The sequence below is a fragment of the Pollicipes pollicipes genome, unplaced genomic scaffold (assembly GCF_011947565.3).
Source record: "Pollicipes pollicipes isolate AB1234 unplaced genomic scaffold, Ppol_2.1 Scaffold_5724;HRSCAF=6776_pilon_pilon_pilon, whole genome shotgun sequence".
In the NCBI taxonomy this organism is placed as follows: Eukaryota; Metazoa; Arthropoda; class Thecostraca; order Pollicipedomorpha; family Pollicipedidae; genus Pollicipes; species Pollicipes pollicipes.
Window position 1 is genome coordinate 16,977,357 of NW_023596746.1, and position 12,928 is coordinate 16,990,284.

The following is a 12,928-nucleotide window of genomic DNA, read 5'->3' on the forward strand; positions in this document are numbered from 1 at the left end:
TCCCGCTGCCCGCACGCCCCAGGCTTTCTCACCTGGAAAACCTGGAACAGCTCTTTGGCGAGCTGCACACATGCCAGCACGGTGATGACCCAGCGGCCCACGTCTGCGAACGCGTTCTGGCGCACGCTGAACAGTGTTCGGATGTTCTCGCAATCCACGAACGTCTGGTTGATCTCGCCCGCCGCCGCCGGTGACCCGTCCGCATATCCCTCTCCAGCCCTGCAGTTAGCAATCCCAGTCACCAAGCGGGTACATTCGAAATCTTTGATCACACTTTGACAGCATACGAAGCCGAGTAAGCCGTTGGAACGTGTGGATTCACGACAGGGCACGGAATTAACGCCGTTTATAAGTAGTGGAAAACATTTTAGAAAAGGAAAAACATAGCTGTCAGATATTGCCTTTCAATCAGATACACAACACATTTGTTGAATCGCAAATATCCCCACGAGCACAGAAAGACAGCTTGTACAATGCGGTAAAGACAATGCCAACATTTTTGTGTCGACGCGAATTGGCAACAAATCAACAAGTCATGAGATCAAACTACGATCATTTGCTTCCGAAGAGTTCTTGAAATGTCCACGTGATACGTGCTACACTTACGTGCTAAGTGTCCAAACGACAACACATCACACCATTTACTTCCAAGAGCTAGTGCGAGTCCATCTGATTACCTGACATCGCCAAACATAGCGCTAAACTTGGGCGTTCGTACAGTGGCGCAGGTAGGAGGAGGGCAGCGTGGACATGTGCCACCCTCCCTTAGGCCCAAATCAGCGACCAACAACGATGGGCCCGAGGTGCTTATGGGATATCACATTAATGAGTCCGGCCCGCAGGGCCGAGTCATTAAATGTCAGTCAGAGGGCCCTTTGCGCCGACAGAGAACCCTGAGTCGATAACGGTCTCTACGTCAGTCAGGCACCACCAGTATCGAACAGTCGGCTTCGCGTCGGTCTAGGTTTGAGGACCCATTTCCCAAGCAGTGACCAGGCCGGGGCCAACAATTTACATAGGTCGGGCCGTCTGTGTCAATGACAGGTCCCCTGTGTCGGTTATGGCCCATGGTGCCGAGCACGGTTCTGTGTTGGCAAGAAGACCCGTTTGGTTACGGCAAGCGTTTAAGGCAGCCCGAGGAGGGCCCCTCAGGACTGACGGTCAAGGGCCCAATTGGAAGGCCGAAGGGCCCGAAGGACTGGCTGCAGATCGAATTAAGAACCCCGGCCCCTAGGGCTGCGACCTCAAATGTCAGTCAGAGGGCCTCTTGCACCAATTCAGGACCCCTTAGACAAAATGGTTCCCTATTTCGGCCAGAGACCACCAACACCGAACAGTTGGTTCCGTGTCGGTCTGAACCCTTGGATCCCGTTTACCGCCGCAGTTTGCATTAGTCGGGGTCCCTGAAACAATGAGGGGCCCGTGTGGCGGTCCAGGGCCCACAGCGCCTGATAGGGGATTCTGTCGGTAAGTGACCCCGGGTCAGCAAGAGGCCGTGCTCGAGATCGTGGGCCCCTCGGGACCAAAGATCAAAGCCCCGTTGTAGGTCTGAAGGACCTGAAGGACTGGCCGGAGGTTACATTAAGGACCCTGCCCGCAGAGCCGTGACCTCAAATGTCGCGGTGCCTCTTACACCGATTGGGGACCCCAGGGACAATGCGAACCCCTATTTTGGCCATAGATTATCAACATCGAACACAGGGGCCCCAAAGGCGGTGAAATAAATACATCAATGGCTGCTGTGACGGTCAGGGCTTCCAGTGCCTACAGGTGGTTTTATGTCGGCAAGGTATCCCGACTCTGTAAGAGAAAAGTTGCTGAATAGGGACGGGGACTTCTCGAGCTTGAGGACCTCCTACGGGGACTTCGAATGCCAGGGACTTTTTGCGTTGGCCATGACCCACTGACAATGGAGGGGGAAAGGATAACTTATTACGAGAGTCCAAAATGAGACAATAGGAAGGTCCTGTGACACTCATAACTTCCAAAACCGAGAGAGGTCCCTTGATATAATTTCAGCCAATGGCCCGTTAATCCAAGCTAAAGTTTCCGTGCCAATTTTTGAACCACCTGCGGCGATAACGGGACTTGTGGCGTCGTTAAGGATTTCTGCGTCGATCTGGGAACAGCTGCTCAGGCCAGAGGGCTTAGTGCGTCAGGGAAAGGAGCAATGTGTGATGCATCTCTCTTAGAGCATTTGTATCCACCAGGGGACCCCGCCCCCGTATCGCCAGAATGACAGCCGGAAGGCAACTGGCGCTGGGATGCAATGGCCCCTTTACCCGGCTGGGAGCGATACTGTGCACTAAGTACTGTGCCCGCAGGGGCCCCTTGCCCTGAAAAAGGCAATCGGTGTCATAAATATCCAACAGAGTGACTCGTCATGCAGCCAGAACGGAAGCGGGCCAGCCCAGCCCCGCCTGAGAACATTTGTCGATGTCCTGCCTATCCGCAGCCACACTGATACTGTGCCACGTGAATAGCCAGGCAGCAAAGTATCTGCGGCAAATAGCCACGACAGCCGCTGAATGGCGCATGCGCTTTCCTTCGCCGGTGGTTGTTTGCTCCCCTAGCGGTGATCCTAGGCTGAGTTCAGTTAGCTAAAACGACGTTTTCATGAGGGTTAAAAATAGTGATTTTAAGGCCTCTTCAGATTTTATAGTGCTATGGAAACCAGGTCAACGTGTCTAAGGACAACATGTCAGTGGTATTTGTCATACCTTCACAATGTTTCAGTAGAATTATGATGGCCGATACGTAAGCGTTATCGCTGTGGGCCCTACTCACGGTGTCTTGTGGCCGAAGGCGTCTGGAGGCGGCGTAGACACCATATAGCCGGTGAGGAAGGTCAAGAAGGTGACGTATAAGATCAGGTTGGTGTAGTACAGATACCGAGCCAGCTTGTGCCACTTGAGGTGGAGCAGCGTGATGCACAGCGGGTGGCCCAGGAGCGCCTGTAGCGGCACAGATGCTAAGCTGACTAACAAGCTAACATGCAAGCTGCACTCCAGTCCAGCCCCAAGCAATGAATGCTCCACTCAAACACAGAATGCAACATTCTCTTGCTATGACGTTTGATTTCACGTTTTGTAGGAAAGCTTCTACCATTTGCACACGGTACGGGCTTCGTCAGCTATTTTATTACCAGTGTCAACAGACAGTACGTGAGAATGCCCGGTTCCACGGGCCATCGAGGCTCGTTCTGTAAAACAATACCTCACGCTCTAAAGCTGACTGCTTACAGATGACGTCACTTGCAACTCGTGTGGTGCGGACCATGATCATCAGCGGGTGGTTGTAACTTACCACTCGTTTGGTGCGGACCATGATCATCAGCGGGTGGTTGTTTTTTCGGATGCTAGAGTCGTAAGTGTAAGGCCGGGCGGTGCTTCTGACCCTGTCGTCGTCCGTGTATGACGAGTTGTTAAAGGTCTGGCCCGCTGAAACCCGCATGGCGTGTGAACAGTGCAGAAAATCGTGAACGATACACAGCACGGGCGACATTAGAGCGCAAGCGTAATGTAAGAGCGGTTTGATGGTGGCGCATGAATTTCACGGATCGAGAGGAAGTCAATGACGAGCATAACCCCAACCAGTCAACGATGCTCATTACAGCAAAAGGCAACATCGATGTTCATCTCGAAAGAAACACAGGTTTTGACACGTTCCAAAATGAATCATCGATTTGCCATCGAAAGCTCTACAACGGTCTGAGTGTACCTAGCGAGCTGCAGCCCTGCCATTTGAGCATACCTGAGCTGGAGTCATCTTTGATGGGGATCTCGAGATCCTCATCATGCACCAGGCAGGTGTATGTGTCGTCAATGAACTCGAAATTGAACGTCACGGCCAGATTTCGGTCGCTCAGCTGAGAAGCACAGCACGTTCTTTATCAGTTGCAGGTACGCGGCGCAAATCAGCTTGACGCTGTTCCGACTCATTGAAACGCTCTACGTTCGATGAAATGGCGACGTTTGTAACTATGACCAGTGGCTTACAAATGGCGTAATACAAATGCCCGAAGAGCGTTCCCAACGAAACTATCCACAAAACACAAGAGATGCAACCACGAATGCAAATTAATGACATTAGCAGTATCATTTACTAGCCATCGCCGCCAAACTTTTGGTTGCCAGCAATTATAAACACAATCATCCACTTGACCAAACCACAGGCACCCTGTTGAATATGCCCAGAAACCAAAGAGCCAATCCCTGTTGAATATGTCCAAAGAGACCAAAGAGCCAATCCCTGTTGAACATGTCCAGATACCAAAGAGCCAAGTCCTGTTGAACATGTCCAGACACCAAAGAGCCAAGTCCTGTTGAATATCTGCAGACGCCAAAAAGCCAAGTCCTGTTGAATATGTCCAAAGAGACCAAAGAGCCAATCCCTGTTGAACATGTCCAGATACCAAAGAGCCAAGTCCTGTTGAATACCTCCAGATACAAAAGAGCCAAGTCCTGTTGAATATGTCCAGATACCAAAGAGCCAAGTCCTGTTGAATATGTCCAGAAACCAAAGAGCCAAGTCCTGTTGAATATGGCCAGACACCAAAGAGCCAAGTCTTGTTGAATATGTCCAGAGACCAAAGAGCCAATCCCTGTTGATGATGTCCAGAGACCAAAGAGCCATGCCCTGTTGAATACGTCCAGACACCAAAGAGCCAAGTCCGGTTGATTATGTCCAGACACCAAATAGCCAAGCCCTGTTGAATATGCCCAGAAACCAAAGGTGCCGGTAGTGTAGTGGTTAACGCGTCTGCATTAACCACTGCGCGTCTGGGAAACCAGAGGTACGGGGTTCGATTCCCCACCGTGCCCGCCCTTCCTGCTAGGGTGAGAGGCAGGCGACGCCATATAGCCTTAGCAGTTGAGTGCGTCGTAAAGCCCCAATGACACACACCAAAGAGCCAATCTCCACACAACCAGCGCTTAAGACTATCCGTCCCCTTCCGATCTCGTCGCTCGGACAGTCTCGGCCCTTCGGCGGCGCGTCTCACCTCCAGACCGTTGGTTCTGGTGCACATGTTGAACACCTGCTCGGCCAGGTCGGGGTACTTCTTGATTAGCATGCGGAGGGGTGTGACACGGACCCCGCGCGCCGATATGCTCTCGTTGCTCATCGCGTCCCGCCACTGCTCCGAGTGAAGGATGGCCTCCACGACGTCCCTGTAGGAGAAACGAGCCGTGAGAGGGCACTGGGGCCCGTAGAGCACAGTGTAGTGTGGCTGTCGGGTCCAAGTCGAGCGACTCGGTCAAAAATCATAAACCGGGTGGGCAAGAAAGCCCGCGTGGGGCAGGTAGTGCAAGATCGGTGGTAAATCTCACCCAAGCTAAGCGTGATCTTACGGGCCTGATCGGGCCACGGACTGCCTCTCGCCCGAGACGCACGAGATAGCGTCGCCGTGTGGCAGGCCGACCGTCACATTGGCGGCAGCCACCGCTGACCTCTTGCCGTGCAAGATGGCCAGCTCGAGCGCGTTCTTGCCGCCGCTGTCACAGGCGCTGAGCCGGGCCCCGGCCGCCAGCAGCGTCTCCACCACACTGCGGTGGCCCTCGCGCGCCGCCAGCTGCAGCGGCGTCGTCTTCGACTTGTCCAGGGGGTCCACTGGCGAGTCGTTAGCCAGCAGGATCTGCGGCACGGCAGTAACGTCAGAGTGTACGTAAATGCTTGCTGAATGCTGAACCATTGAATGACGTACGTTCGCTGCATGTTTTCTGACCGCCACGGCCCACTTAGACGATATATTCATTCAAATTTCTACGGAGCATGCGATGGTAATAATTGCACAAAAACACGTTTAGAGGAGATGCCATCTTTTTGCAGTTTCACACATAGATCAGACACGTACAATTAGGATACAAGTTTTCCCAACATCCTTGAAAAAAACTCAGAATTCCGATCTGAAATAGACACTCCAGCACATGCCATTTCCATTGCCAATACATCCCATTGGACCCCGCGCTCACCATTATGAAAGTAATACTTTCCACTCGCTATCCTTTCCCAACATACGCGCTATGTTATGTTCGAGGCACACTAATTGGCCGGCGTGCTTGAGCAATAAGTGGTATGAGAGCTTGGAATACCCGTGTTTAGTCAACAGGACATATAACTTTGAGACTCCCGTCACGGGGATTCAAAAGAAACGTCAAACGTCAAAAGCCAAACTATGACTTCGATTTCTCTCCAATTAGCACAGCGACGCTTTCCGACTCATTTTGGCTTTGGGAAACATTGTTTACGTGGGTGCTGAGTTCGTTGCCAAGTCGTGTTTACACATCAGGCAGCTATATACCAGCGACATATTATATAGTCTAGTGATGCAGTTGTTCAAAACTTCCACCAATGCACCTCTCCCTAAATGGCTCGCGCCACACGCTACGCCAATCACTAACGTCCCTTTCTACTGATGTCGTTCATACCCATAAATGGCGGAGTACATTCTGGCCATCGCGCCTCAGTTGTACCAAGGCGCGGGCTGCTGGTAGCGCAGGTAGTCTTTTCTTGAGCATGTCTACTTTCACAGTAACATGTATATCACACCGTTTCCCCCTTCCTGCTACACTGAAATCGCCGCCCTGCGCTCCTCCCCCCCCCCCCCCCTCCCTTGCTTTGCCCTTCCCAGCCGACGACCTTCCCAGTCCGACCTTGACGGTCATCTTCCACCCGCGTGCAGAGGCGCAATCCAGTGGAGTCCACAGGTGGACGTTGCGCGCCTCCACGGCAGCGCCGGCCTCGATCAGCGCCTCCACCACCAACTGGTGACCCTCCAGCGAGGCCACGTGCAGCGCCGTGTTCTGCTGCTCGTCCTGGTCCGTGATGATAAGCTTGTCGCGCCGCAGCAGCTCCTTCGCCACCCTGTCGGCGTCGGGGCGGGCGGATCAGGGCCACCCTGTCGATATCGGGGCAGGCGGATCAGGGCCACCCTGTCGGCATCGGGGCAGGCGGATCAGGGCCACCCTGTCGGCACCGGGGCGGGCGGATCAGAGACACCCTGTCGGCATCGGCGCGGGCGGATCAGGGCCACCCTGTCGGCATCGGGGCGGGCGGATCAGAGACACCCTGTCGGCATCGGCGCGGGCGGATCAGGGCCACCCTGTCGGCATCGGGGCAGGCGGATCAGAGCTACCCTGTCGGCACCAGAGCATACGGATCAGAGCCACTCTGTAGGCATCGGGGCAGGCGGGTCAGGGCCACTTTGTCGGCATCGGGGCAGGCGGATCAGGGCCACCCTGTCGGCACCGGGGCAGGCGGATCAGGGCCACCCTGTCGGCATCGGGATAGGCGGATCAGAGCTACCCTGTCTGCATCGGGGCAGGCAGTTCAGAGGGGCAAGTCGTGGCGGGGCTACGAGCAGCCGGTCAGGAGGCAGCAGGAGGGCAGGCGCTGTGCTACGAGAAGCAACCCTGTTGTTACTACAAAACAACAAAATAACAAACAACTAAAGGTGAGCTACGATAAGCAGCCAGTCCGGGCACCTGTCAATGAAGCCTAATCGCCTAACTGAAGCGAGTGCCAGCAATAGCAACGGCCAGCGAGCCTTTTTTCTGTTGCCCGCCGGCAAGTGTTGTTATGACTCACGTGGTCCGGCCGTACTTGGCCGCCACGTGCAGCGGCGTCTGCTCGTCCTCGTTTTTGTTGTCAATCGAGGCGCCGGCGTCGAGCAGGGCGCGCGCCACGGCCAAGTAGCCGTTTTTGCAGGCCATGTGCAGTGGCGAGTTGTCGTACTTGTCACTGCGGTCCACCAGGCCGAGCGCCAGCTCGTGATTCAGGAGCACCTGCCGTGCAGTACTGCGTGATGAGCAGATTTGTACAGCGACAGAAGGGCGAACGGGGGAAAGTACGGCGGAGTAAGATATATTTAAATCCGCATGAAATGGAATGCAATGCTTGGACGCCTCCGTGCACACTTCCGAATTTGTCCTAAATTATCCATAAAGATCACATAGACGACGCAACGTGTTATCAGTCAAAACATGTATGTGCCGTTCCTCTGAGTGCCGCCGCGTGACAGCAAGTGGCCACAGGTGATCGCGGCCCACCGGTGGCCGGCCGGCCGGCCGGGGTCCCTCCTAGCTGACCTCCAGGGCGCCGATGTTGTTCTCCTGGGCGCACCAACTAATGGCCGTCATGTCGTGCTTGTCGACGGCGGCGATGTCAGCGCCGTTCTCCAGCAGGGTGTGCACGGCACGCGCGTGGCCCGCCGCCGCCGCCAGCAGCAACGGAGTGAAGTTATCCGCGTCCAGCCGCTCGATGCTGGCCCGCCTACCGGCACGGCAGCGCCCGTCATCGGCCAGGGCACGCGGCCAAGGCTCAGTGCTGATGCAGGTGGCTGTGAACGCTGTTTGGACCGATACAGCGATAGCATACCTCTGCGTTTACCCCATACCTATGAAAGCCCGACTCAATCGATCGCATGCTGATGTCTGTGAGATCGTCTCGCAGTCGTGGAGCAGTGCCTTGTCGTGATATATCAGCCCAGCCGTCGGAGGAGCGATCTGTGGGATCGTCTCGCAGTCGTGGAGCAGTCTCTTGCCGTGATATATCAGCCCAGCCGCCGGAGGAGCGATCTGTGGGATCGTCTCGCGGTCGTGGAGCAGTCCCTTGCCGTGACATATCAGCCCAGCCGCCGGAGGAGCGATCTGTGGGATCGTCTCGCAGTCGTGGAGCAGTGCCCTGCCGTGATATATCAGCCCAGCCGTCGGAGGAGCGATCTATGAGATCGTCTCGCAGTCGTGAAGCAGTCCCTTGCCGTGATATATCAGCCCAGCCGTCGGAGGAGCGATGCCGGACCCAGTCCACCACCCACCTGCTCAGCAGGTACGCGATGATGTCGATGTGGTTGAACATAGCCGCTCGGTGCAGCGGTGTCTGGCCCTGGTAGTTCTGAACGTTGATGGCCGCATGGTGCTGAAATGTGGTTAAATATCTTTCGTTGGACGTTCTATGGTCGGCGATTGAAAACCGCGCACCACGCATGCTCACATTTTGCAACGGCGCACATTTACGAAATGCCTTATAACCAATGAATGTCTCCATCCAAACGTTGTTTTCATCCCCAAACGCAGGAAAATATCACACCCAGCAGAATCTGAGGTCTACAGGGTTCTTTCCCACGCCCTCCCATACCCAGCCTTGCCGACCGCCCTAGGTCCAACCGCCCAGATATATTTGTTGTTGCTAATTAGGGTTTTTGGGCGTGCCGACTGCATAGGTCATATTGCGCACATAACGTTGTCATTTAGTTACGAGGTGAATATATGGAGCGAAATCCTATTTTTGCAAGGAATGAAAACAGCCGGCCATCTTCAAGAAGTTGCGAGTGATTACCAAGAATGTCACTTAGCGTAAGGGAGTTGGCATTTCGCCCAAAGTAAAGCAACCGCTCCCGGGCGAAATGTGAACATAGTTTAACTACGTGGTCTACCGTCAGAAAAGCAGGGCAACAAAGGCATCGGGGTCTCTCACCATCACACGACAAATACCGGTGGGTTTCGTAAACATGGCAAATACGCAGTCTGAAGCACAACTTCTTCCTGCCTCGAATCGCGGAAGCTGGAAGACCACTGGCCCAATTCGGGTTTTATCCGCTTCAATTTGCATTTGCGTTATTATTCCAAGAGAGCTGCCACTTGTGTGGCAAGATATCTCAACATGTCGGAAATCGTCCACCGTACCCGAACCAGCAGCTGCACGATATCCAGCTGGCCGCCGACCACGGCTGCGTGAAGCGGCGTGTCGCCCGTGTCGTTGCAAACGTTGACGTCGGCCTCGGCGTCCAAGAGCAGCTCGACGGTGGCCTGGCTGCCGCTATCGACGGCCAGGTGCAGGGCCGTGTTCAGCCGCTGGTCCTTGTCGGCCACCATCTGCAACGCAGTACGATTGGCTCAGAGGGAACGCGAAGGTATTGCTCATGCCAGAGTACGCCAGGTCAGAGGGTACACCAGGATATCTTACGGGGCAGGAGTGGTCTGAGGGCACACCCGGATGTCTACCGTGGCAGGAGTGGTTTGAGGGCACACCAGGATGTCTTCCGGGGCAGGAGTGGTCAGAGGGTACACCAGGATATCTTTCGGGGCGGGAGTGGTTTGGGGGCACACCAGGATGTCTTCCGGGGCAGGAGTGGTCAGGGGGTACACCAGGATATCTTACGAGGCAGGAGTGGTTTGAGGGCACACCAGGATATCTTCCGGGGCAGGAGTGGTCAGAGGGTACACCAGGATATCTTACCAGGCAGGAGTGGTTTGAGAGCACACCAGGATGTCTTTCGGGCCAGGGGCCGTGACAGAGAACTCGGGTCGGCATGGTGTGGTTCAGTGTGGGCAATTGACTTCAAGGAGTCTCACTAAACGCGGTAGCACTATAGGTCCTTTGTGGGGGGGGGGGGGGGGACCAAGAGAGCAAGAAGTCTAGTACACATCAATACGTCAGATCGTCTTTTTCGGCCCGGCCCACCCCACGACTCTCACCACTTTGACAGTTTCGTGTCCTGTGAGTTCGTCGGCCTCACCAGTTTGACAGTCTCGTGTCCTGTGAGTTCGCCGGCCTCACCAGTTTGACAGTCTCGTGTCCTGCGAGTTCGCCGGCCTCACCAGTTTGACAGTCTCGTGTCCTACGAGCTCGCCGGCCTCACCAGTTTGACAGTCTCGTGTCCTGCGAGTTCGCTGGCGGAACGCAGTAGCATGTCGACGATGTGCTGATGTCCTCCCTTAGCCGCGCTGTGCAGTGGCGTCTGCTGTTCCTCATCCACGCAGCGCAGCGGCACGAACATCTCCAGCAGCAGGCTGGTCACCGTTGGATAGCCGTAGGTGGCCGCCATGTGCAGCGGCGTCATCTGCTGCTTGTCCTTGGCCTGCCGGTCCAACGGTCTTTCAGTAAGGCCCGTCGCCGTAGTCTTAAAGTCTACCCGACAATTATCTTGAGAGGAAGAAGTCCACAGAAACATTCAATTACCTGATGCGCGGTGGGAATGAGAGGTCAACCCAGCCATGTTTCGCACGAGCGACCATCACTTTTATTCAGAGCTGAACGTTTGGCATGATATAAAAAACAATGTTACAGACGCACGGTATTCGATTTCTACAAAAACAAACGTTGATCGACGTCCCAATGCGTCATACCATATCTCGATCTGTAAATCAATGTCGAAATCGATCTCTAAATCAGTTTCTGAATCGATCGCTTTATCAATCTCTAAATCGATCGCTAAATCAATATCTAAGTCAATCTCCATCTTGATTTCTATGTCAGTTATGAAATCAATCTCAAAACAAACTTCTAAATCAATCTCTATCTTGATCCCTATGTCGTTTTCTTTTTTCTCCCTAGCACTGTTTTTTCGGTCTCGGTCTCGGTCTCGGTCCCGGTCCCGGTCCCGGTCCCGGTCCCGGTCCCGGTCCCGGTCTCGGTCTCGGTCTCGGTCTCGGTCTCGGTCTCGGTCTCGGTCTCGGTCTCGGTCTCGGTCTCGGTCTCGGTCTCGGTCTCGGTCTCGGTCTCGGTCTCGGTCTCGGTCTCGGTCTCGGTCTCGGTCTCGGTCTCGGTCTCGGTCTCGGTCTCGGTCTCGGTCTCGGTCTCGGTCTCGGTCTCGGTCTCGGTCTCGGTCTCGGTCTCGGTCTCGGTCTCGGTCTCGGTCTCGGTCTCGGTCTCGGTCTCGGTCTCGGTCTCGGTCTCGGTCTCGGTCTCGGTCTCGGTCTCGGTCTCGGTCTCGGTCTCGGTCTCGGTCTCGGTCTCGGTCTCGGTCTCGGTCTCGGTCTCGGTCTCGGTCTCGGTCTCGGTCTCGGTCTCGGTCTCGGTCTCGGTCTCGGTCTCGGTCTCGGTCTCGGTCTCGGTCTCGGTCTCGGTCTCGTCTCGGTCTCGGTCTCGGTCTCGGTCTCGGTCTCGGTCTCGGTCTCGGTCTCGGTCTCTCTCGGTCTCTCTCTCTCTCTCTCTCTCTCTCTCTCTCTCTCTCTCTCTCTCTCTCTCTCTCTCTCTCTCTCTCTCTCTCTCTCTCTCTCTCTCTCTCTCTCTCTCTCTCTCTCTCTCTACCCGCCGACCCACCTCTGCGTTGACATTGGGACACTTGAGTAGCTGCTGGGCGGCCAGGTCGTTACCGCGCATGGCGGCGTAGTGGAGTGACGTCAGCCCGTACATATCCTTGGCATTGACGTCAGCACCATTCGCCACTAACACCTGGATCACGGTCTCCTCCTGTTCCTCCGGCGAGGGCGGCGTCACCTGCGTCTCCTCTTCATCCTCCTTTTCCTCTGGTTGTGGAGGCGTTTGGAGAAGGCGCCGATACCTGGCCGTGTCGAGGGAGGGTGAGACAGTTGACGTCACCAGAAAAAGAAAAGATGGACAGGCCTCTTGGGCTCCTCGGTTTCAAAGCACTTTTGGCAGGAACATCAATAAATTATCTGGATATCATTCAGTATTGGTTTACCATTGCTGCATTGTTGGTGCCGCAACTGCACTGTCGTGGCCGCAATTGCAGTGCTATTCAACACAGTGGAAAACTTTCGTCCAGGGCGAATTTCAAGTTGGAGCCCATGTTATTCGCTCACATAATGGAGAAAGGATCATTATTATGCACCGCAACAGGATTGAGTGTCCAAATCGCGTGCGAACGGTCACAAAGGAAAGCATAGATCACGGATAGGGAGGATGGTGAGTCATGTCACCGTGCCTTTGGCTGTATTCACGAAGAATTGATTTCACTATACACTGTGGACAAATAGCGAGTGACTGCTCTGGCTGTAGGTCAAGGTAAGGTCTGGCCAGCTAGATATCACGCAGAATTCTCCAGCTGCTCGCCGCCGTCCATCAGCAATGAGCCCGAAACTTTCGCTGGCAGTGATGACAGCGCTGATGTAAAAATAATTATGCCACGGCTCGACGAACATCAAGTATCACATCTCCCAAAAATCTAGCAGGGAACTAACCGCCA

At 54.8% G+C, this 12,928-nt stretch overlaps 1 protein-coding gene across 4 annotated transcripts in view; it reads right to left on the reverse strand.

Annotated features, from left to right (window-relative positions):
• Positions 1-12,928, reverse strand: part of LOC119103608 (transient receptor potential cation channel subfamily A member 1 homolog) — a 44,530-nt gene that overhangs the window by 9,220 nt on the left and 22,382 nt on the right. For all 4 annotated transcript variants that reach the window (XM_037227203.1, XM_037227200.1, XM_037227201.1 and 1 more), the window contains 13 exons: positions 12,043-12,283; positions 10,640-10,858; positions 9,684-9,872; positions 8,816-8,916; positions 8,088-8,271; positions 7,588-7,784; positions 6,654-6,864; positions 5,451-5,635; positions 5,003-5,171; positions 3,754-3,868; positions 3,307-3,440; positions 2,788-2,954; positions 33-219 (listed from right to left, as the gene is read on the reverse strand). In XM_037227203.1, the coding sequence (XP_037083098.1) occupies positions 33-219; positions 2,788-2,954; positions 3,307-3,440; positions 3,754-3,868; positions 5,003-5,171; positions 5,451-5,635; positions 6,654-6,864; positions 7,588-7,784; positions 8,088-8,271; positions 8,816-8,916; positions 9,684-9,872; positions 10,640-10,858; positions 12,043-12,283 (2,299 nt within the window). The remainder of the gene's footprint in view (positions 1-32; positions 220-2,787; positions 2,955-3,306; positions 3,441-3,753; positions 3,869-5,002; positions 5,172-5,450; positions 5,636-6,653; positions 6,865-7,587; positions 7,785-8,087; positions 8,272-8,815; positions 8,917-9,683; positions 9,873-10,639; positions 10,859-12,042; positions 12,284-12,928) is intronic.